General features: G+C 37.4%; 1 protein-coding gene across 1 annotated transcript in view; it reads right to left on the reverse strand.

Moving 5' to 3' along the window:
• Positions 1-26,684, reverse strand: part of LOC122808674 (alpha-2-macroglobulin-like) — a 1,311,252-nt gene that overhangs the window by 911,916 nt on the left and 372,652 nt on the right. The window contains exon 7 of the mRNA XM_044079652.1: positions 1,783-1,892. Coding sequence (XP_043935587.1) covers positions 1,783-1,892 — 110 coding nt within the window. The remainder of the gene's footprint in view (positions 1-1,782; positions 1,893-26,684) is intronic.

Here is a 26,684-nt window from a genome sequence, read left to right on the forward strand (position 1 = left end):
ATATTTACTCATTTTCATTTCATCGCCTATTAGGTGAAACCCTTCACATCCATCTTTTAAGATTAAAAATGTATCCACTGCATATTATTCAGATACAATGGTCCTAGACACGTCATCAATCATTTAAATGCCTGCCTCATTTTTAATATAATTTAATTTTATTTTGTTTCAAATTGTTAACTGGGTAAACTTGAAATAGAAGTTCGTGTTTTCAGATGGAACTTGGGAGAATTATCTATTTAAGAGACTTTCTCAGGAACTATTTATTTATTATTTGCATTTATACTAATACTAAATGAAGACTGAAGGAAACAAGCAGGAGTACAGGGTGACGGTCCTTGCCAGAAGTGTGAGAATTGATTTTTTCTTGCATCATGTTAATTTTCTTGTGTTTGTTATCCTTTTACTCACCCTTACATTTTTTTAAATCCTGTCTTATTCCAGTTTCCTACCCTGAATATATCTTCATAACATTGTTCTTATTTCTAGTTTTAAAACAAAACTGAAAACATTAGACTACTGCACCACCCCTCTGCACTCATTATGATGACTTAATAACATTAACACTTAGCTTTTTTTCTGCTGATGTCCACTATTCTCATTCCTTCCCACTTAATCATATCCTGCAGAATCATACAGATTAAAGAACATCAAATATTCTCTTCAATGTTGCTGTTGTAGCTGATAATGCTTACAGCAATTGGTTTTCATAAAATTTGATATTGCTCTGCAGTCATTAGATTTGTAAGTCTTCAAATTATTGATCCCACCATAACCAATAGAATATATATTTGTTTTATCTTGGTTACTGTCTCCCTGTTTCTATATGAGTGTATACAACAGCTGATTAAAAACACATCTAGAAAATGTTGTGGAGCTTTAGTTTCTGACATGTTTATATACAAACAATCTCAGTCTTTCAGTACATTTGCATCAATTTACTATGATATGAAAAAGGAGCAGACAGTATAATTGTATTATATTTAAGTAAAAACCCACAGCTGGGTGTGGGTAATCCTGGATTTACCCATATTTGGTGCGGGTTTGATCACAATGGTGAAGTAAGAGTGATCAAACAAAGACAACTATGAATAAATGCAGCATTACCCACACACAGGAGTGGGTTATTCTTATTATACAATGACATTATATAAGAAAGAAATTGCTTACCTTTCTTAAATAATGTCTTCATATAATGAGGGTGCGGTGTTCTGCATTGTTTCCCCATTCTTCTGCATTTTCTGATGTACTGTGCATGCATATGGGAGTTAAGATTCCCATGCTTGCATACTTTGTCAGTGCTGGTCAACAGAAGCAACAGAGAGTAAAGAATCTCTGTTGCTTTTCTTTTTCTTTTTAATTGATGCAAAAATGTGGATATTCTCCCAAACATCCAGACAGTTCAGAGGTATGAGAGTCTACCGAGACAGAGCAAAAATCCAGTACATTTCTGTTTCTTTAGTTTTACAGAATGTACCTGATTTTTCTTGTATTTGGTCTACCCTCTCAGCAGCTAGACTTTTTTCTGTTGGTATGTGCTCGATTTACAACAGACACGCTGGTTGAGTTGACCAATCAGAGTGCACATTTTTTAATTCTATTGAAAAGTCGTTGTATAAAATTAATTCTAGATTCCCTACATTATATCTACTAATAAAATCTTTAGACAAATCTGATATTTCCATTCTTATATTATGCTCAGTCTTCCTCAGTCAAATACATTCAGTGTTTCGACATAGGGCATAAATGGAGTCATTAGCACATAACAAAAGACCATATTACCTGTCCTCTGTAAGGAAGTCCTCTTTTATAATCACCTTGTAAATCTTTAAATGCCACTTTTGCTTTAACATTTCTAATTGGAACTGCTGCAGAGCGCATAGTTTCCTGACCTAAAAAGAAGAGATACATATTTTTTACATGCGTTTTATTTATTACTTTATTTTAGAAGTATTCATCGACTTAATCTACTTAATGATACATTTCTGGTCTTAAGTGCATGTGCAGTTATGTAAGTGTTAACATAAATATAACAAAATAAATAACTGAAAGAATAATACTGTGAGTCAGTAAGATCTAGTTTTGATTATTGAAACTGCTACCCTCAGTGACTACAGTATCTTATGTACTGAAAGACGTAAATTTATAAAATGTCCGGACATGCAAACAGAAACTAGAGCAATGTGGAATAAGGATACAGAGATAGTTCCAGTTGTAATAGGAGCAATTGGGATAATTAAAAAAAAATCTTCAAACATATTTAAATATGCTACTAATAGAAGTAACCCCGTGTGAATTGCAAAAAGAGGCAATTCAGGGTACATAGCAGGTGCTGAGAAGAGTAATTGTATCAAATAAGAAAGGGTGAAGCAAAACTGATTTCATGAATTTTAATTACACCCTGACTTAACAATGGGGTCCATTCCGGCACGGTATGCATAAACCTGAGCAAAAGTCACCAACAGACTACATTAGGGAATGTGCAGATGAACACAAGACTTTGGGTAAGACTTGATTAGATGATGGAATAAAAAGAAACACCATATACTAAATGAACTAGTGATTGACAGAAATAGACATTAGTTAATTTTTGAAAGTCTTCCTACTGAGACATGTAATGGGAATGCCTGTTCAAACTCATTTTCATCTCTCTTCACATTTCTCTCAATGTCACTTTCACTGCATCTTTCTCTCTGTCACTCTGTTCCCTTCAGTGATCTAGTAAAGAATAAAAAAAATTCATGAAGTGAGGCAGAAGCATAGATACATGCATGTATACATTTGTTATAGAAAGCAGCACTCTCTAATGTGAACCACCTGTACTGTGTCATTCATTAAAAACAATAAGGGAATCGAAAATGTTACATGTAAAAAAAAGAAACCGTGAACATGAGGAAGCAAGACTAACATGAGATTAAATATATTCAGCAAAAAACGTTCAATAGTGTATTTGCACTTGTCATAGTTCAAATTCAGCTGTAATTTTGAACATTTAAAAAGTTGGTAGACTAAGAAAAGCCTTCAGATGAACAAAAGCCTACTTGATTTTTGTTGCTTGCAGACATAATCACTTTGTTCCTTTTGATGGCATGGAATTAGGTAAATAATTACGCAAAGGCTGGGAAACATAATTGTTCCTTTCGATGGCTTGGAAACAATCAGTTAAAATGTGTTTTTTAAGGGGGGAAAAGTAATATATGTATTTACGTTGATCATCGACTCCCACTAAGCATGTGGCATATTTTCATGAGACTTCTTACAGATGGGGGTCTTTTACCTAGACAGTATGGAAATTCCACCACTCTGATTTCTAAAAGTCATGGGATCTTTAATATCTACCAAAGTTACCTCCAAACTCAGGGAAATAGTTTAAGGGATGTTCAACCTTTTTGCTTTTAAAGCTACATATACATCTTGGGAAGGATGGGGTTGGCCACATTACCATCCTCCAGCATATATCTTCTTTGTATGGGTACCCATCAACTATTTTATGGTCTGAAACTGTAGTCCTAGAAATATCGCTACTGAACTTGCTATTCTAGCCAAAACCTATGCTAACTGTGGTATGTTGAAATTTTCTCAGTTTTCCAAATAGAACAATTTCAGGGTTAGTACATAGAAGGTCTGTGGGTGGTACCTGATGTAGAGTTTACCCCCCCCCTGTAAAATTGCTTTTCTCAAAGTATTTACAGGTTTCAAATGCTGAAATCCGGCTTTATAGTCTTGGAGTTCTCATGTGATGCACAGCTTTGGTGTTGCTTTCATGTGATGCACAGCTTTGGTGTTGCTTTCATGTGATGCACAGCTTTGGTGTTGCTTTCATGTGATGCACAGCTTTGGTGTTGCTTTCATGTGATGCACAGCTTTGGTGTTGCTTTCATGCGATGCACAGTTATGATGTTACTGTCATGTGATGCACAGTTATGATGCTGCTGTCATTTGATGTTAGTGTCATGTGATGCACAGTTATGACAAGCTGCTTTATAGGGTCTATATTATATATTCAAAGTTTTTAAAACTTCGAATACCATATGGCTGAAGTTTTAAAACTTTGAATATGAATTAAAAAAAAACAAAAACAAAAGAAAAGTACCCTGATGGGTTTAAGCAGGGGGGCAAGCCTCCCTGCACCCCCCAAGTGGGGAAATATTCCCTTTACCGCACTATAGTGTGGTTTCAGAGTTGGTATATTTAAAGAGTGGGGGGTGTGAGGGGTGCAGGCAGGCTTGCCACCCCTGCTTTCAAATGTTTAATTGCTAATTTAACGTTTTTATTTATTTTTTTATATAAGTTTGAAGTTTTACTTCAACCATATGGTGTCGACCATATGGTATTCAAAGTTGTAAGACTTCGAATTTGTAATATAGACCCGCTTTATATGCCTACCATAAAGTCAAAGTAGGGCACCACCTCAGTCCAGGAACAAGAACTTCATGTTTCAACATGTTGATAGGTACACTATAATCAAATAGAATAAACTGTGGCACTATTTTAATGTAAAATAAAAGTGTCAACAACTTCACTAGAACCAGACAAAATGCTTTGGTAGGCAGGATTGTTGCTCATGGGACACCTGTTGGAGACCACTAGAATAAAATCTCATCCAAAGGATAGCACGTCAAGAGAGCAGAACCATTCTTAATCATTCACTGCAATATCAGTACTGGAACACGAATCCAAGAACCTCAGGATAGAACCCATGGGCTAATGATTGTGCAGGCATCAAAGGAGATTAAACAACCTATTGAATCACTGATCCAACTAACACACTAACATATGGAATATTGTACAGTATTCCTAAATATATAACTTGGGATACATTATAACATATGGAATACCATATAGTATTAATAAATATGAAATCTGTGATGCAATATAACATATGGAATATTGTACAGTATACCTAAATATGGAACCTGTAATGCATTTTAACTATGGAATATCATGCAGTATTCCTAAATATATAACCTATGATATATTTTAACATATGGAATATCGTACAGTATTCCTAAATATATAACCCATGATGCATTTTAACATATGGAATATGGTAAAATATTCCAAAATATTTAACCCTAATATGTAACATGTGAGATGCATTTTAACATATGAAATATTGTAGCAGTAACCCACGCCTGGTTGTGGGTAATGCTGGATTTACCCACGGTTGGAGTGGTTTGGTCACGAGCAAAGGCCGAGTGGCCAAACAAAGACAACCGTGGGTAAATCCAGCATTACCCACACCCAGAAGTGGGTTATTGCTATTATACAATGACATTATTTAAGAAAAAAAAATTACTTTTCTTAAATAATGGCATTGTATAATGCCTCCTTGCTGCCCTTCCGCAACTGTGTGGTATTCTGTGGCAGTTCTGATGTACTGCGTATGCTTACGCAGTATGTCAGAGCTGTGGGCAAAAGCAACGGAGAAAGCAAGATCTCCGTTGCTCTTTACAAACTGTCTCGCTATGTTAAAGGAGTTTAACATAGCGAGACAGCTTTTAAAAAAAGCAACGGAGATAGGAAGATCTCAGTTACTTTTTTTAAAGCTGTCTCGCTGTGTTAAACCCATTTAACATATGAGACTTAAAAAGCAACGGAGATAGGAAGATCTCAGTTACTTTTTTTAAAGCTGTCTCGCTATGTTAAACTCGTTTAACATAGCAAGACAGTGTGTAAAAAGCAACGGAGATCTTGCGTTCTCCGTTGCTGTAAAATACGAGTTATACTAATGGAAAAAGTCCGGGTGACTGGACCTTTTTCCATTACTATAACTCTGATATACAATGTGCATGCTGACCAATCAGCGTGCGCATTTTGGAATATTAATGGGGGGTCAATTGTATAATGGACAGTATTCCTAAATATGTAACTTGTTATGCATTTTAATATATGGAATATTGGACAATATTCTTAAATATGTAACTTGTGATGCATTTTAATATATGGAATATTGTACAGTATTCCTAAATATATAACTTATGATGAATTTTAACATATGGAATATCATACAGTATTCCTAAATAATAATGTATGATTGAATTATAACATACGGAATGTTGTACAGTATTCCTAAATATAGAACCTGTGATGCATTTTAACTATGGAATATCATCCAGTATTCCTAAATATATAACGTGATGCATTTTAACGTATGGAACATGGCACAGTATTCCTAAATATTTAACTCTAAATATGTAACGGGTGATGCATTTAACATATGGAATATCGCACAGTATTCCTAAATATGTAACTTGTGATGCATTTCAAAATATGGAATATCTCACAATATTCTTAAATATGTAACTTGTGATACATTTTAATATATGGAATATCGTACAGTAATCCTAAATATGTAACTTGTGATGCATTTTAACATATGGAATGTCATACAGTATTCCTAAATACATAATGTGTGATGCATTTTAACATAAGAAATGTTGTACAGTATTCCTAAATATGTAACTTGTGATGCATTTTAATATCATACAGTATTCCTAAATAAATAACTTGTGATGCATTTTAACATATGGACTATTGTACAGTATTCTTAAATATGTAACTTGTGATGCATTTTAACATATGGAATATCATACAGTATTCCTGAATATATAACTCAGGATGAGGTTTAACATATGGGACATCCTACAATATTTCTAAATATATAATGTGTGATGCATTTGAACATAAGAAATATTGTACATTATTTCTAAGTATGTAACTTGTGATGCATTTTAATATTATACAGTATTCCTAAATAATTTGTAATACATTTTAACATATGAAGTATTGTACAGTATTCCTAAATATTTAGCCCTAAATATGCAATGTGTGATGTATTTTAACATATAGACTATCACACGGTGTTCCTGAATATATAACCTGTGATGCATTTTAACATATAGACTATCACACTGTGTTCCTGAATATATAACTTGTGATGCATTTTAATATATGGAATATTGTATTGTATTCCTAAACATATAACGTGATGAATTTTAACATATGGAATATTGTATAATAATCCTAAATATATAACTTGTGATGCATTTTAACATATAGACTATCACACAGTGTTCCTGAATATATAAATTGTGATGCATTTTAACATATGGAATATTGTATACTATTCCTAAATATGTAACGTGATGCATTTTAACATATAGAATATCATGTGGTGTTCCTAAATATATAACTTGTGATGCATTTTGTATATGGAGGGTACACATCAATGTAGGTTTTAAGCTACCCTGGAATGACAGCCCAAAAATGAAAAAAAGAAAAAGAATTTTCATCACAAAATACAAATTGTGAACAGAAGCTTAAAAATTATGTAGTAAAATGTTATTTTTTAAATATTTTTGCCCCCTAGTTGACCATAGACTACTTCCAGGAGTTTCAACTAATTCATTAGGCTATGGAAATTGACAAGCTACCTGCAAACTTCCCATGTTTGGAGCTGATCAGGAAATCAAGGCACTCCAGACCCGTATCATATTGCTGTTGAGGAGGATTTTCTGGTATACCCTAAATGTTCTCCCCCATGTGCATAACCTATAAGATCTGTTATGCCATTTGTTAGCCCAGATATGAATAACAGTTCTGGAATTGCTGTAGCTGCCCTCCCATGCAGGGACTATGCCATTTGTTACTTAGATATAAACAACAGGTTCAGGACTGCTGTAGCTGATGAGCAGTTATTATCCCTCCATCCCATCATTTTCAGCCTACCTGCTGATGGTCATGGCAGCAACATATTAAGTGCTCGGGTCTATATTATATTTTCGAACGTTTAAAAGTTCGAATACCATATGGTCGACACCATATGTTCGAACTTTTAAATGTTCGAAAATAACAAACAAGACAAAAAAACAGTTAAAAAAACTACCTGAAAGGGTTAGGCAAGGGGGCACGCCCGCCTGTGCCTACCACACCCCCCACTCTTTAAATATACCAACTACGAGTTTGCACTACAGTGCACACAATGGAAAATTTCCATTTCCGCTCTGTACGGAGATCTCCGTAGAAAAGTTCGAACATTTACATATTGGATCATATGGTGTCTGCCATATGACGTTCGAACATGTAAATGTTATATCACATAATATAGACCCAAGTACACTAGGGAGCATAGCCCTTATTTGGGATGTAAATTTTAGCTCCTCTGCTGAGATCTAGATAACTGTCAAAACAGTTTAGTTTCCCAAGTTTGCCCTGTGGCAAGGTGTGGGGGTACAGCTACAGGTGGAGCTTCAGAGATGGTGTAATGAACCACCTTAACTGGCTCTTCTGAGCTTCAGTCAGCAGTAATGTCTCCTCCAGAAGTCTCCTAACAAATAACGTAGATATGCTGTCACAGACGGTGAGACAATCAGCCTGTGAATAAACCCCATTTCATACAGTTCTTCTTGCAGGCTTATCTTTTCACCTATTACTCAAAGCTGATGGTCAGACAACATAAACAGAAAAAGTACAGATTTACTAGCAAAATGAGATTTTTGTCTGTGGGTTGGATCTGTCTTCACTATCACAACATGGAGAAGTTCTTGCAAAACTGCTCATGTAGCTCAGTTAACAACCCAACTGCATGTTTCTAGTTATCACTAAAGAAGAGAAAATAATGTCCTCAGACTACCTCATGAGGACAGGCTGTTTTCCTTTTATATGAAAGAAACAAGTCATTAATTTTCAACACAGTAGCAAAGATATAGATGATAAGCTGTTAATTTACTTTTCTGTCATATCGCACTCAGCAGTGAATCACTCAAATATGCCATGACAATGACAGTCAGGCATGACCAGCAGGATAACATTGCACATCAAATCCGGGTGCCACCTTCAGTCCTGTTGTGCAGCACTGAATCCCTGTTTTCACATGGAATTATTTCATACTTGCTGTAATGTTAGTGTTGTTTCATTAAGCAAAGCTACAGCCTATGCCCAGCTCTATGTAGCACACTGCCCTACAGAACACTACTTAATGAATTAGCTACTTATTTTGTTAAGCATTTAGTTAAAAATGATTTAAATCCACAAGATGTGCCTATAATCCTGCAACAAAAAGAACACCTTTTCCCATAACAGACATAGCTGCAGCTAAGAGAGTGCTCTTTTAGCAGAAAAGTGCATTTGTAACTACTAGGATTTCAGTTAACAACGCTAACCTTTGGACTTATTTGAGGCACTTTGTTATTCAGGTATCTGAACAATTTTATCAGAAGTGGTATGGAGTTTCTTTCCACTTGTTCTCCCCATTAACAAACTTGACTGTTAGTACTAATGCGTTTCCCCAGCTCCAACTGTTTCCCCTGAGATTCTTGAAAAATAGTGGAGGATAATTTTTTGGGGTTATAAACCTTACACAGGTCTATGGCCTTTTGTTTTGACAATCTTGAAAGTAAGTTGGAATGTCTTTATTTATAGTCTGCATCCTGAAACAGTCTACTCAATGTAGTCTGCCTGCATGTGTGTGTGTGTGTGTGTGTGTGTGTGTGTGTGTGTGCACATCTGCATGCATATGTGTGTGTGTCTGTGTCTGTGTGTGTGTGTTTGTGTTATACAGACACATACATTCACTCTAATTTCTAGGGTATTGCATACTTTTTGATTATATTATACCGGCTTCTCACATTAAAAAGACATTTCACTCATTCAAACTAAATTTACATAGCTTATGTAGCTATAAGCTCACCAGTGGTTTTGCTGAACTAATACTTGTACATCTTATTTACTTTGCTTTCAGTAAAGGAACTAAAGCCAGTTTAGTTGGTAGGGCCATACTGATTATATGTAGGTCAGTATATGTGGGCATAGCTGCCTGCACTGTTTTCTATCAGTCACTGCCCATAAATGCGTGCATAGAATGGATTCTTATATCTACTATCTAATAACCTTTCCATCTGTTTTGCAAAAAAAACTTTGCAGCTCTAGTACTTGGTATCTCATTAACATGTATACATGACAGACATGTTCAAGTAATTCTTTCCCTACATGCCTTAACCGATAGTTTACATCTTGCAGCTTGTCAAAGACTTCATAAGGTTTTTGCCACTCGGCAAGGAGCTTATTCTGACAAGTAGTTACCAGAACCAAGACCCACTCATCTACTTGGAAGTTGCTCTTCTGAGCATTCCTATTATACACCCCTTGATGACCAGCTATTATTGGTGGCCACAGGTTAGTGTTACCACCTCACAGCAAGAGGTTCTCCAGTTTGATCCTTGGCTGGGGTGCCTTCTGTGCGGAGTCTGCATGTCCTCCCTGTGGTTGTGTAGATTTCCTCCGGGTGCTCTGGTTTCCTCCCACATCCCAAAGACATGCTGTAGGTGGATTGGACTCTCTAAATTGGCCCTAGGTGTGAGTGGGTGCCTTCTGTGGAAGGTTGGGTGCCAGGCTGGCAACTCAACACCGTAAAAGCTCTGCTGCCAATCATGAGCGGACACGTGATCTGCTGTGGTGACCCCTAACTGGGAAAAAGCTGGAAGAAGATGACTAGCCATTATTTTTACCGAATAAAGATCTGAAAGGGATCTTCTACTCTTCCCAAGTTTCCTTTGCTATATCCAGCAGAGCCATAGGGTGTCTACCATACAAGAACTCAAACAGACTAAATTGTATGGAGGTTTGTGGTATCTTTCTCATGTAGAACCTCAAGTAAGGCAGTAGCTTTTTTCCGGGTCTGTATTACCAGATTGAGATGTTATAACATTGAATGCTAAAACATTGATACATAAAGATATATTTTGTATAAATGACAAATTTCAAAACATCGAAGTACAATAGTTGGCCAACATTGCAAAGCTGGATTGCTGGTGAAGAATATAAAAAACTGAATATCACCTGTTCACACTGCAGTTGGTTAGGTTTGGCCATCTATGACATTTCAATATGGCAGTTTTCACTGTAAAGGTATTTTGGCATTTAGACAGTTCACTCTTTATGTGTCTATGTTTGAGCATTTGAAGATTTAACATTTCCAGCTGGTAATATAGACCCCTTTTTCAATTATGTTTTTCCATTGGTCTCCACAGCATTTCTTAGCATGTACTTCAAGGTTCTTTTGAAAATTCACACTAAATAGTTGGTTTGGGGATGGCAAACAGAAGTTCTGAGTTGCTTTGCCTGAAAACTGACAGAGGTTCCTCATAATCTTTGACATAAATGCAGTCTTTTGGTCTGTCAAGCTCTCCTTGGGTATAACAGCTAGCGAGAACAGTAACATTAACTCTGTAACAATGGTCTTAAATCTGACATTTCTGAGGGAATTATCTCAAGAAATGAGGTCTCATAATCTAGGATCACCAGGACTTGTTTCCAGTGTAGTACTTGATTAGCAAATTAAGTTTTTTTCTATCAAAAGGCATCTCAGTTATGGGCATCAGGGCTAAAGAATTCTTGAATCCTGATTTTAGTGCTGTCTTTTGTCAGAACTCACTTAAGGGTCTTAACCTCCAACTAAACCATTAAGAAATTCAGGTGACTTACTAAGAGTTCAGACAGATTTGGGCTTCACTCATTAGTTGTATCTCAAGAGGTGGACAGCTAAGTGTCTTCTCCCACTAAGGCAGGCATCAGGACATCTGTGTCCAACTCCTGTGCAAGGAAGGGTAGCACAGTCTATTGCTCCAAGGATTTATCTCTTTTATTTTATGTTGGAAGACTTATCTGTTTGGGAGAGAATGCCTTGTTCTTAACCCACTCTTGTTTCACCCTCTCTTAAAGTTTCTTCTGTGAGATTTAGGCTCATTTGTAACCATCTCCTCTACTCCTTGGGAATCCTTATTTTCTCTAGGCTTCTTTTAAGTTTCTCCCTCAACTGTGGGTTCTGGGACTTTATCTCCACCTTGGATAAGTTTCTGCACAGCATGGTCTTTTTGTGTCCTACAGTAACTGTAGGTTGCATGCAACCATTCATTAGGTTTTATACTGGGATGGCTGATGGGGATATCTGTCCCTTGTAGGACTACAGGGTATCTTGGCCTCACTTTGGTAGTGGAGCAGTGCCAGGTCCATTAGAGTTGTCGTCCCTGTCCTCCCACTCTGTCTACAAATCTTTGAAGACGGGGAAAGTCTTTCTTTAAAGTTACATTACATAACTAGTGTGTGGTATACATCAGTACATCTACTGAATAAAAATAAATGCACATTTTAAGGATGCTGGTTAATTTCTGTAGCTTTGGTACAATTCTGTATCCTAAAGCTATAATGCATTTGTATATTTATTTATTTATTGCATTTGTTAACCGGGAAGGTCTACTGGGCCTAAGTGAGCCCATTTTCAGTAGAGGCCTGGGGAGAAAAGCTCCACATAGCATTAATAGTACATACTAGAAAAACCACAATATACAGTGTATATGCAGTCTCAATGCATGGAAATAAATATTAAACACAATGGTACAAGCTATTTACAAACATTACACATCACCACTGTATACAATTTGATCATTGAGGATGGAGTTAGTCAGGTAGGGTAGCAGCTTTGTTTGTTACTTGGAGTTTTGTAAGTATAAGCAGTTGAATTCAGCAAGTCAGAGAGAGCTCCTAAGTAGTGATATTTTAGAGGGATATAGTAGTGGATCAGGTGTTAGGAGGTATTTTGGCACAAGTACATTGCCATAGAGAAGAGTGGTGTGATCTAAGAGACTTCTTAAAGAGAGTAGGATTACTGATAGAAGGTGGGATGGCATCCCATAGTTCTGAAACAGTAAAAGAGTACAGCATTTGATCAGCTGCAAGGTTTCGTTTTTCAACTTTCAGCATCATTGTGTTTTTGGATCTTAGTGGCCAGTTAGGGTGTTATGTAGTCAATAAGGAGGAGAGGGAGGGGCATGTTGGTTTGTATATGAGTTTATGTGCAGTGCTTAATGAATAAGTGAGGTAGAGTGGGAGTGCAAGCATTTTCTTAAGCTAACATGCTGTAGTTCAGACTGAGCTTTACTTCTGCTCTTTCTCTCATAACTGCATTTTAACTTACTTGCGCCATCTTTTTAGCCTAAATTTGCATTAAACATTATGCAGTTGCTTTTCTTTGCTTACTTTAGCTGGTTATGCATTTTGCTCTTGTTACTATGTAACTGTCAGCATGTATTGAATGTGTTATTGAGCTACTTTATATATGATATTTGCCAATTCAGATCAGGAGGTGGTTGAAAAGAGTCCTATACCAGCCTAAAATCCTGGTAAGCAAACTTTAAATAAACAAATAAATACATACATAAAATAATTAAATCATAAATAATATAATGTACCAGGGCCATCATGTCTTTCTGAAGTAGGACTGAATTAGTAAATTGAATGGTGGGGTAGTACATTATCTCCCCAATGTATATAGACTGCCTGTATGAATCTGGGAAGAGGGTCTTTTTCTTGCATACATATTGAGTTTTACAAAAGTGACCATGCTGCCTGAATCTAAGGGCCCCTGTAGTTCCTACCTAGTCACTCTATTATGCAGCTCATTAGCTTTGCAGTAGCACAACAGCAGAATGTAATTCCCAAAAGCCTTGTCATATTCCTTAGCCTCACCAGCTCTTCCTACATTCCTGGCTGTTCGAGTGGTATTAATACTTTACATTTTCTATAGTATTTTGCAGTGTGCCCTAATTTCCCATATTTGAAGTATAAGTAAGTAGATGTGCTTCCCTTTTGTTTGGTACCAGCTTTGCCAGCCTAAGATCTTTCCCTAAATACTTTTTCATAACATAATGCTCTCTGTACCAGTATCATAAAACTGCTTTGAGATTCAGCTTGACATACCCATTGTCTTACAGTGGCTGCAAATACCCTTTAAACTATATCACTAAAGTTTCTAGCATGGTCTCTTTACTATGGAGACCATCAGGGTCTAACCAACATTTTGCTATATGCACTAACTCAAACAACAGGGATCTCACCTATTTGGATCTAGAAAGAGGCCACTCATGAAGCTTCTGGATTTGGATCTCTGAACAGAACCCAGTCCTTTTCAACAGACTTATGACTTTGCTGAATTTGCCATACTCTGTATTGGGAATGTTTATATATTAAAAAAAAATCTCCTTGTGTTCTGACTGAGTGTGCTTCTCAGCTAAGTATATTTTTTGGCACTTTTAATTGTTCAGAGTTGAATAAAACAACAATTTGGATTTAGTTCAGAATACATTTTAAATTGCATTTATTTAAACTGTATTTGCTTTAATACTGCTACACATTCAAGTGTGCTAGCTTGCACTGTACTTGAATTGTTTTTAGTGCTGTTTTAGCTGTTTCTGCATTTGCCTTAACTAGTCTAGTCCAGATACAAATTTGCTGTATCCAGGACTGTTTGTAAGCTTCTGAGCAGTGCCAAAGTTTGCTCTTCAATTTTTCCCTTAGATCTGCCAGCTCACTCCTCTCCTGCACTTTTACTAGCTTATTAGTGTAGCACTTTACCAGACTTCCTGTAGCAATTATTGTAGCACACAAAAGTGCTACCCGCACTAAATGTTCTACAAGGAAACAGCTCCAGTACTTATTATTAATGCCCACCCCTCTAGGCATGTCTAAAGGTCAGTTCCCTGTGCTTTCTCCTATTAACCTGGTGAACTTTGGCATCCTGAGGCAATGTAGCAACTGTCTAATGTACACTGTTAACCCTCTCCTCTTACCTCACAACACTCAGACTTGGGAGAGATGCATTATATATCCAGACTTGGGAGAGATGCATTATATATCCAAATTGGAAACCACACACTGTCCAGCCAAGACCGGAATAGCTGGTCAAGAGGAGAAGGTCAACACTTGCACCACACCACATGGAACACACAGCCCTGCAGAACACACACCAGCACTGCCTTCACATAAAAACACAAACCACACACCCACCTTCATGAAGGGTCTCAATAAAAATATACCCAAACAGCAGAGACCTCCAAGGCAGAAATGCACTCGAACACCACAACACTAATCATGAGACACATAACTCTCCTAAACTGTGTGCCACTCAACCAAAGCCCCTAAGGCAAAACAGCATGCCCAACACACTAGTCATAGGTGACATGATAGTGAGGCACACTGATGTCCCACTCACTAGGTTGAATAAGGAGAAAGTAACAGACAGCTGTCTGTCAGGTGCCAGGATCCACCACATAATGCATGCATTCATGTCCCTCAACAACAGGTACAAATATGACTCTGTCATTGTACATGTGGGTGTGAATGACCTGAACCACATGAAAAGCGACATGGAGGAAGTCTTGGATTATGTAGCCCAGGTGGGTATGACCATAGCCCTAAGCAGCATCACCCAGAATGATACCATAGTACAAGCAGAAAATGATTGATTTCAACAATTGGCTAAGTTTCTGGTGTCATTCTAATGGGATCTAGTAACTGTCTGCCTGGGATGACATGATTGACAGACCTCAATGCTTTGCTAGAGATGGCCTGCATCTGTCACTCCTGGGTGAATACTGGTCAAGGCTTTTTCCACTCATACAGTGCCTTTTTTAGGCGGTGTTCCAAAGACCAAATTACCACCATAACAGCTACAAAAAATGCAATATGAGGGTCATGCTGCTCATCGCTAGAAGTCTAAATCTCAAAATGCACTCGCTTGAAGCACTCCTTAAAATGGAGAACATCTACATTTGTGCTGTAACAGAGACCTGGTTCAAGGCAGCAGAAAGCACCCCTGCACTACCAGGCTATAACTCATTCCACACCTTTTGGCCCCAGAGCTTGGTGGTTCCATATTCATAAAGGATGCGTGTACCTCCAGACTGGTAGCCCAACATAACGCATCTGAGATACTTCAGGTGCAGCTAACATTGGGTAAGACAGTGATTCAGGTCGTAGCCTGCTATATAGGACCCTAAATATATCCCAAGACTCACACTCCATGTTCCTAAGCACCCTGGAGAATATTAGGGTCCAGCCTAACACTCTCATACTGGGCGACTTCAACTACCCCTCCATTAACTGGGAAAAGTACTCATGTACCAATACACCTGCCCAACACTTCCAGGAATTCATTAATTCCAATGCCCTGGACCAGCTCATTCTTACCCCCACTAGAGGTAGCAACATCCTTGACCTGGTCATTACTAACAAGGGCAACCATTGCTCTACACCAGTAGACAACTCCGCCCTGATTACATCTGACCACAAACTAATCATCTTGGAAATCCACATCCCTCCCACCCCCCCACCCCACACAAAGGTAGCCACCATGAAAAACTTCTCCATAGCTAACTTCAGGCTCCTAAAAATAGAGGTGGTTAACTTCATGGCACCCATGCAAATGGAGAATAGTTGCATGACTGCCGAATCATACAACAATGCACTGTATCAACACGTACACAAATGCATGGATCTTGCCATACCCAATAGAACCAAGACACTCTCCTCAAAAAAAGGAGGCCAATCTGGTGGTCCTCTGCCATAAACAAACTCTACAACAGAAGGAGGAAACTGAGGCAGAATCAGGTGAAATCCCAAGACTGGAAAAACTCCCTTATCAGCCTCAACACAAGGGTGAGATCCCTCATCATATCCTCTAAAGCTAGCTATGAAAACAAAATTGCAGCAGATAGTAAAGACAACCACAAGGTCTTCTATACTTATGGAAAGGATCTCCACGGCAATACCCAGATTTGCTCTGAGCTACTGTACAATGCTACCTCTTATACCAAGCCAACAGATATTGCCAATATACTGGCTGATAGATTCAGTGCCAACTTTATTTATTTACATTTGTTGACTGTGAGTGTCCGACTGGACGTAGGTCCATTTTCAGCGGAGGCCCGGGGAGAAAAGCTCCACAGTTAAAATATACAGACAGTAGTTACATTGGATTTACATAGCAATTAACAATTTGATCACCATAGCAATTAACAATTACAAACATAGTTACAGATGAACATAGTACATCAGCAGACAACTAGAATTGTTATCTGCGAAGTACATAACAGGCATTAACAATTGTTACAATATGAAGTTCCTGCTGTATAATAAGTAGTTAGGCTTATGAGCATCCAAGCTTGCTATAATCGAGGTAGTTAGTGGGGTGGAAAGAAAGGTAGTGGGTGGATGGGGTGGGTGATATTAGAGGGGTAGTTGCAAGGCCATAGCCAGCATGTTTACTTTACCGCTCTCTCTCCCCCAAAGGACCAATCACAATACCAGTAGATTGCCAGGCACCCAGGATTAGTGCTGCACAGGTTAAAACAGCACTGTCCAAGAATACAGCTTCTATGGGGCCTGACAATATCCCTGGCTGTGTTCCACATGAACTACAGAGTGTACTGGCACCTCACCTGTGCCCTGTTCAATCACAGCCTCATCTCAGGCTTTGTCCCTACCGAATGTCACACTGCTACAGTCATCCCTCTCCACAAAGGAGGAGCGACTACAGACACGGGCAACTATTGCCCCATTAGCCTGATGAGTCTGATATGCAAGGCTGTGGAACACATCATCATGGACCTAATAAACAAGGATATAGGGAATCTCTAAACTCTGGATCCTACACAGTTTGGATTTGTGAAGGGTAGATCATGCCTGCTCAACTTGGTTGACTTCTTTGAGTCCATCATCAGAGCTGTGGATGAAGGCAAGGTAGTTCATACAGCCTACCTTGATCTGGCCAAGGCCTTTGATACCATTCTCCACTCAGGAAACATAGAAAAACTCACTAAGCTGGGTCTAAGCTGGGTTGCAAACTGGCTCTCAGATAGAACCCACAGTGTGAAAGTAGCTGACTCCAAGTCAGACTGCCGACCAGTCAGGAGTGGAGTCCCACAGGGTTCGGTCCTGGGTCCTCTCCTGTTTGGTGTCTACTTCTCTAAAGTCCTGGCCAACACAAAGGGACTCTGGCTGACAAAGTTCACAGATGATTGCAAGTTGGGACCTATTATTAACTCCCCAAGTGAGGCTGACATCCTACAGAAAGGCCTCACTGAGACCAACAAATGGTGTCAGAACCATGGCCTTAAGCTCAATGCCAAAAAATCCCCCTTGGGGAAAAAACCCAGTTCCACCACATCGATGGTAGTCCACTGAACACAGAAGGTGTTATAAGAGATCTGGGAACACAGTTTGACAGCGACCTCTCTTTTGACTACCACATTGCCACTGTGGTCAAAGTCTTTCTATGTGGCACATCTCATTACTAAGGGTTTTGCATCCAGGAAGAAAGAGGTCATTGTCTCCCTCTACTCTTCCCTTATTAGGCCAGTCATAGAGTACAATGCCCCATTTGGCATGTACCTCACTAGACACCTGCAACAACTGGAAAGGCTGCAAAAGTACCTCACAAAGAGGATCCTAGGCCTTAAACACTTGTCCTATATGGACAGACTCAAAAAACTAACTATTCTCTATCTCATATCTCCTACTTAAATGTGATCTCTGCTTGACTTACAAAGCCATGTCTGACCCAGCTCTGTTAGAAATTGTACATCTAAAGAAATCCCAATCCCTCCACACCACACGCTCCAGAGACCTCAACCTGATTACCACAATCAACAGAATATGCTGGAGGGACAGGTTCATAACCCAGATACTGCCCATGCTATGGAATAGACTTCCCATACATGTCAAGCAGAGCACCTCACTGGCCCTCTTTAAGAGAAATCTTGATGAGTGGTTGGGAAATAGAAAATTCATCCCGGGGATCACTCCGGTGGCTCTTCTTGACAGAGGCACTAGGAACTAAGGCCAGGTGGCACAATACCAGGGTAATCTTATGACTAGGCTTGTAAAGGCTCCTGGGCCATTAGCCTAGTACACACCTATGAACCTATGATGGAATTATTTCAATGAAATGTTCTGCTAAGATGTGATGCATGTCCAGATAGAATGGTCCCAGTCTTCCTGATTGGCAAGCATTTCAATGGTCATGACATAGGCTTCAAGGAGTCATCATCTCTGATGAGAGACTAGAAAGGAGGCATCAAACTCATCTAGGCAATAGATTTAGATATCACTACCATCCTTTCAGCAGTGGTGTAGAATAGTCTGAAGAAGCTCCATTATAATCATCTTTTTGGTTTAACAAAATCTTGTACAAGACAAAACACACAAACAGACATGCTGCTTGTTTGTTCTGGGAAATTTGGCATTCAGTTTTATTTTTTGAGTAATAGGTGAAATTGGTTATTGGAAAGTAAGCTTTCAAGTGCCTGCTATATCCAATATCTGCAGGAAGTAGAGTTAGAAAACATAACAGACTTCTGTTAAGTAACAGACTTACTAGATTAAACTTAACAATGAGAAGTTCTGCCAAATGTAACTATTATAGTAATCTTGAGACACCAGCCTTACGAAATCTTCCTTGAGCAACATGTGTGAACATTCTTTTATGTGAATGATAGTGACTGAAAGCATGAATACAAAGCTGCATGGGAATACAATGCCTGGCTAAAAGGGCATCAGCCAAGTTAAGATAGTGCTTATAAATAATTCTTCTCTTTATCAAGGCATAATTATCAATATGAATGAATATTTATGTTGAAAATAATTCCTCTAATAATCAGATGTCACATGTCAGATGTAAACTAGCTATACGATTTCACAGTGGTTTTTATAATTGTCAGCTAAGCTCTCTGTTAGGATAGAAATAACCTGGAAAAGTCACAGCAGCCTAGGACAAAGGTCACACACTGACATACACTGATGTATTGTAACAGCAGGGAATGGCTTTTCCTTTAAAAGTTTCATAAATGTGTATTAGCCAGTACTTTACTATTTCTATCAAAACATTCCTAAACTATATGTGTAAAGAATAAACAGAATGTAAAATACATGCTCTGTAAAATGTACGTATATGCTACAAACATCAAGGAATAAGAAAATTTGTATTATTCTATTTCATACATTGTCTATAGAATGAATGACAGGAGCAGATATTGCACCTTGTATATACATGCTACAGATTTTATATGAAGTTTTTATTAAGCTTTTGTATTATTTTGTAAGTTGCAAACTTTTATTGAGTGAATTATTCAACAGTAATAATAATGTAAATATTAACTGCAGCTGTAACAGCAACCATAGTCTTTCTTATTAGAAAAATTAGATAATTAAGAACATATGATGACAAAGCTGAAGCAAGAAATGCTTGCGTATGTACCTCTACAAAAATAGTCTGTTGTAACAGCAATGAACTGATTAGGACATAATGTATGTCTAAAGAGGAAGGACAGCATCTGTCAAAACAGTATATAAAGTGCTGTACTCACTTGTAAACTTTGTCAGATACATGAGAAATAAACTGTACTGACCCTGGAATGCCTTGCTTTGCTGATCATTTATTTTTCTTGTTCTTCTAACTGCCTGTATTTTTCCTCATAGATGCAGTGCTCATAGATACATTTACAGTTTTTGGTGCTGAAACCCAGGAGGGAACAAAGCAGAAAGTGCAGAAGTTGAAAAGTTGAAATAAAGTTAAAATATTGAAGAAAGGTCAGGTGAAGGAACCAAGAATCCAGGGGCTGGATAAGATTTCCTCCATGGGACCCATCCGCAGGAAGGTAGGTAAAAGAAAAGGCTGGCCAGTGAATTCCCAAGAAGGGACTTCCACACGGATGATAGGGTGAGGTCCTACTTTCTTTTCCTTATTAATGTAGAAAGCACTAAATACTTTGTTCTCCTGTAGTTAACTGTGCAATCTGTAATTTATGAGGCATGCAGTTAAAGGAATTTGCTTAGTAACAAGATTTTTAGATGTGGCTAGCAAGACATCACAGTTGTTAAAACCAAAAATGAAACCTGAAATAACAGTATTGGAGACTTAAACCAAGATATTATACCAAAAACAAGTTCTTGTAACCAGACCTAGAAACGGGTATTTATTAAGGTTTACTAAACCATTTAAAGACACAAAAAGGTCTCAAAAAAATCTAAAAGTTTTTTCCATTCTCTAAAGGAACAGGGATGTCAGATTCTGAAAAGAATACCCTAGATAAGGCTAAGACATCAAGGTTAATTTTATCTCCTAATTTTCCCAGATTTGAAGAAGTTATAAACCAAACCGATAGTGAAGGTAGTGATAACTCACAGACAGGGAATGCACAATTTTTATTGGATATTATTCATAAATGGGTCAGTCAGAAGCAACAAAAGTTAAAGGAAAAAGAAATACCTGAAGGATTGCAAAAGAGAAGTCCTATTTATAAACTGCCTTCTTTGATTTATTAATCTACAGAGTGGGGAAAATCTAATCAGAATAGAGATTTTGTTAAGAAAACATTTGTTCCAGCTCTTTTACAACAGTTTGTACATTAGAGCAACACAATATTATAAAAGCTGTGTTAAAAAGATGTTCCACTTAGAGAAAAGTGTAGAAGAATCAGACAGACAGGTAAAAGTGACAGCAGATAAACTAAAAGCTTTACATAATGAAATTGAAAAAGAACAGCAAGGCCACGTGCTCAGATTTGGGTAGGAGACCACTTAGATACAGGAGCCACAGATAGCATTACTATAAGACCATTCCCAGGAACAAGAACTGTAAACCTGCAAGGATTGGGAGGAGAAATCTCTCAAGCTCAATTAAATCTCCCTGTAGAAGCAAAACTAGGGAAAGATACTTTGCAGCAGGCATGGGTTTCAGATCCTCATCTACAAAACATCATTGGAAATATCTTACATAACACTGAATTGATTGAGGGAGCATTAAATGAAGTATTGTGAAACATTATACGAATACAGTGTCAAACACCCAGGACAGTATAATTTAGTTGAGTTATTAAAAACACCAAAGCAAGAGTTGGCTCAGGTAATTTATTGCTATCAGGATATTTTTGCTAAACATAGGAATGAATGTGGGCATGTCCCTGAAGAGGCAGTCCCAAGAAACCTATAAAACAATATCTAGTAAAAAAAGAAGTGAACAGGTAATACTAAATTCTGTGAAAGCTTTAAAAGCTCAAGGGGTAGTGATAAAAATTAATTCACCAGCTAACAGTTCATATTGGCCTGTACAAAAGCCAGATAAAAGTTATCATCTTACTGTTGATTACAGAGACCTTAATAAGGTGGTACCTCGTTCTTTGCCAATAGAAGGAACCATACCTGATCTTATTGCTGAGATTCAGGAAAAAATGAAAATGTCTCCACATTAGATGTGAGCAATGGTTTCTGGAGTATTACTCTGGATAAAGACTCACAATGGCAATTTGCTTTTACTGTAGAAGGTCAACAGTATACTTGAACAATAATACCTCAGGGCCTTCATAATGCTCCAACAGTTTTTCATCATGTAATGCAGGAAATACTAAAACCACTAAAATGTAGACCTTCTATCATTCAATACCTAGATAAAGTACTTGTAGGAACAAAAACTGAAAAACAGCACTTAAATGCACTAGCAGAAATTTTCCAAGCAATAAGACAAGCAGGATGAAAACTGAACCCTAAAAAGAGTCAGTTTATGAAAAATTCTGTTACTTTCTTGGGTGTCATGGTATCGGCAGAGCAAAGAAGTATTAGTGAAGACAAAAGGCAACTGATAAGACAGTTACCAATTCTAGTTACTGTCACAGGGTTAAGGCAAGCCCTAGGAATCTTTGGATTCTCAACGGAATGGATATCAGATTATACAGGGAAAACCGAACCCATGATTGATATGCTTAAAGGAAACGAAAAGAGAGAAGGTAATTCAATGAATGGTGCATGAAGTGAGATAGGGATGCTGCTTCATAAATAAAGTAAGCAAGTAGAGGTATGGATGCTGCTTACTGGGTCAGGATGAGTAGGTACGCTGTCCTGATAGGATGTTTATGCTGTGTTTAGAATCAACTATACTATGTCCAGTTGTAATTAATAAATGTGGTGATCAAAGCTATGTTACGGAAGTTTTAATAAAGGTCATCAAATGTTATTCAGTGTGATGTGTTTATTGAAGAGGACTGGGACAAATGAGGTTTAGCAACAAACCAAGTTGTCCCAGGACATCTTCAAGAGGAGTTAGATTGATATATTAATGGGAGTTAAGTGGGTTGGGAAAGTGAAAGGGTTAAGTGGAGGGAGGGATGATTGGGAGGAAATGCAGTAAGAGTGGGGTGGGGCTTAAGGGGTTTAGACAAGTGTAGCTGGGTAGGTAATCACATTTTGGCATGAACTTGCTACCCATCCACCCTCCTTTTTTGTTGGTGGGGATTTTGGTTATTTTATCAGTTGGGGTAGGCGGAGAAGAGGGACAGGCTTGCCCTCTTTTGTTCCCACTTTGGTGTCTGGATGTTCATTTCAAGGATTTGGGGGAAAGGAAAATGAGCAGCTGGAGGAAGTTTGCTGAATAGATGAGCAAACGAAGGTAAGGATGCTGCTTATTTGGTTGGAAGGTAATTCAATGAATGGTGTATGAAGTGAGATGGGGACGCTGCTTCATAAGTAAAGTACGCAAGTAGAGGTACGGATGCAGCTTACTGGGTCAGGATGAGTAAGGTCATGTCATGTTGGATGGGTAATTCAATAAATCATCATTCGGTGTGATGTGCTTATTGAAGGGGACCGAGACAAATATATTGTATGGCATACTACAATTCCACCTTTAGGTTCTGTCACTAAAGATGCAAGATTGCTTATTCGCTTAGGTGCACAGAAATTTTTTGAATGCATATTTAAAACTTTTGACACAGGACTAAAAAAATCCTTTGGCATTCCACAGAAGGGCTACAATTTTTCATAACAAGGAATTGCTTTTAAAAATAAATTACTTGGACAAATTCATACCTCTTATGTTGCAAAAGAAGAAATAAGACCATGTTTTCAGAATAGATAGATAGGTATGCAAAAAGTGGATTACAGATCATCATTGAATGTTGTACAACAGCTCCGTTTAAGCTTCTGTACTATAGACAGTGTTGTGATGGGTAGTAACAATTAGCTAATAACAAAAATGGTATGTTAAAATATTAGAGATGACCAAAGACTTGTTTCTTTAGTAGTCATTTCATAAGCACAACCCCCCCCCCAAAAAAAAAAACATGAAGCCAATTAGCTGAATATGGGCATTCTATGAAAAACTGTAAAATAATGTAAATAAAATGTGCCTTTGTAGGCCATTTCTTGCTTAGTTGTAGTTTACTAAGTGATGAAAATGTTAATGATTATCAAATTTTTGGAAAGGAAGTTTGAGTAAATGGTATATCCAGATATATTCTGTTCTTATTAGCAAATTCCTGAAATTCAAAATTGTAATGTTGGGATTAATGTAAAATATTCTAATGTACAAAGTTTAGAAACTGTTGGTAATGAAACCGTTTATAAAAGATAGAAGAAAATGAGAATATGGGTTATACTCTTGATGTTATGAGGAAAGTTATGCAAACAAATGGGGAGGTGACACTACAACAGAAAGTTGATTAAGGAAAGGGTTACAGTTTAGGTTAATGGCTTTACATATTAATAGCATCAAAATAATGCTAGGATAGTTATGGTTTTACAAAAGAATGAATAACAATTTTGTGGCATGAGTTGTTTAGAAGATAATTGACTTCTGAATGACAAACATTACAGTTGGAAGGTTTTTGGGCAAAAACTGTCATGGAGTTTTGAAGAAATTCATGTTCCACTCCTACTATTCAAATTAATAACAAAGACATACAAATTCTAAATGCTATTGTTGTAAATCCAGACAGATGTATAATAGCTCACATGAGATAAAAAAACAGTTTATAGACCAATTTCTCTTTATGTAAATACGGTATTTACGTATTATTGCAACCAGATTTTCGTGGTTGTGACCTTCACATACTTCTGCACAAACAAGACCATGAAACATTGTAAGGTAGTGCTGTGAGTCAGTTTGGCTATGGACTAACTTTGCATTACCTTCGGGAAGACAAAACATTTGAGAAAACACTCATTCTGTTTTCAGCGTGCATTACAGATGCACGCTTGAAATGTCATGCCTGCTGCCATTCTGATGAACGGATTTCTTTAGTGTGTCTAGAAGGAATCCTTCAGAGAAGGCAAACACACACACAGTAGTGATGGTTTTGGTCCTTTTTTTTTTTTTTGGGAGGGGGAGGCAATTTAGAAAGATATATTCAGGTAAAAATGAAAAAGCTGCTACCATCCACAAAGTACAGGAAGAAGCGCACTGTCCAGCAGTAACATGTATTTGGAAGTGCATTTAGTACCTGTAATAAAGAGGTGATTTTGAGTTTCTGTCTATTTCTAAACTATGTCCAGTGCTTCACAAACGGCGACACTTTCTTACCACCTGAGTTGAAAGCATTCACTACAGTTTATGTAAATCAGTAGTTTGCCTAACCTAAGAAAGGCAACAATCCTTGACCTTGAGATATTTACAGTTTCCTAACATCGTGGAGTATATTTGATTCACTTTTCCGGTAGCTGACATCGTCCTTTGAAATGCAGGTACTGCAAAGAGGAGCTTCACTGTGGAGTTACAGGAGCAAAGAGGTACAAATTCACACCCTCTCTCCTCTTCATGGCTCATACCCACAGTGACAGAGTAATGTTTTTGTTTTCTTCCTTACAGACCCCTTCTTAGCTGAAGCAACCTGTTTCCGCGCACACATTCCGAATTATGGCAGTGCAGAAATCTGGTTACGATAGTACCGTAAATACTAATATGAAAAGCAGAACATTAATGTATGAAGAAATGCAAACATTTGTGATTGTTAGTATGTGTTAAAGTGCAAAATAACTTTCATGCAACACAGTTCAGCAGAAAATAATCTCATTTATTGCAGAGAACACACGTGGTAGACTAGGAAATCAAGGTCCTGTCTCCTCAAACCATAAAAGACCAATTTATTTATACCACTTCTGATTAAAAGCAAACATTATTGTAACAATTAAAATGTAGACAATTATTTATTAGATTTATTAGAAAAGTATTGATTTAACATTTATATAGTGGTAAATATTTGCTGAAATTTACTGTTTTTCATTGAAATGTAACTGATTATACTTGGAGTAATTGACATAGATGCAATTGTAAATAGCTGTTTAGTTATTGTTTATGTATGATAAAAGTTTGTTTTGTAATATGTCTTGGAAAATTTTACTAAAAATAATTTGAAAAAAAAATGCAGCCACTGACCAATTAAAAATTTAACACTGCAGCACAATTTTTACTAAGATCTCCTGACTCTCTATCTGTACCTTTCCATATTAAACACAAATTCTATATTCTAGAAAATTACTTTTTACACAGGAAAAGAACTTTCTACACTTTGCCAGGTTGGCACTTTCGTGTGGACAGTTAATAAATCATCAGAGGCAGACTAAAACAATTACAAAGCCAGACTAAAACAATTACAAAGCCATCCTGAAATGAAAGTGCATTTAAGACAAAATATGAACACTAACATTTTCCCCCTCACATTACAGTTCTCCCTTTACATCCCTCCATCTGATGCTATGCAGCATCACTGAAATTATTTCTTCATGACAGGGTAATGACAGCAATTCCTCAAATGAATAGATACTCCTTCACTTGCTGTCATTCTTCACATGCAGTTTCCTTCTGTCCCTGAAATGCACAATGCCTATACAACCGTTTCTGAAATATTTAATACATTTTCGATAAAAACATGTCTAAATCTTAATGAAATAAAAAGTTTGAATTTCATTCTCCTTCATAAAGGTTAACAGAAGGATTACAAAAATCTTGTGACACTTCATTTCCATTATTCACTTCACTATATCTTCTAACTGATATAGTTAACAGCAATGATCCGGTTTCCTTC

The sequence above is a fragment of the Protopterus annectens genome, chromosome 8.part0, assembly GCF_019279795.1.
Source record: "Protopterus annectens isolate FY-2018-M chromosome 8.part0, PAN1.0, whole genome shotgun sequence".
Taxonomy (NCBI): domain Eukaryota; kingdom Metazoa; phylum Chordata; order Ceratodontiformes; family Protopteridae; genus Protopterus; species Protopterus annectens.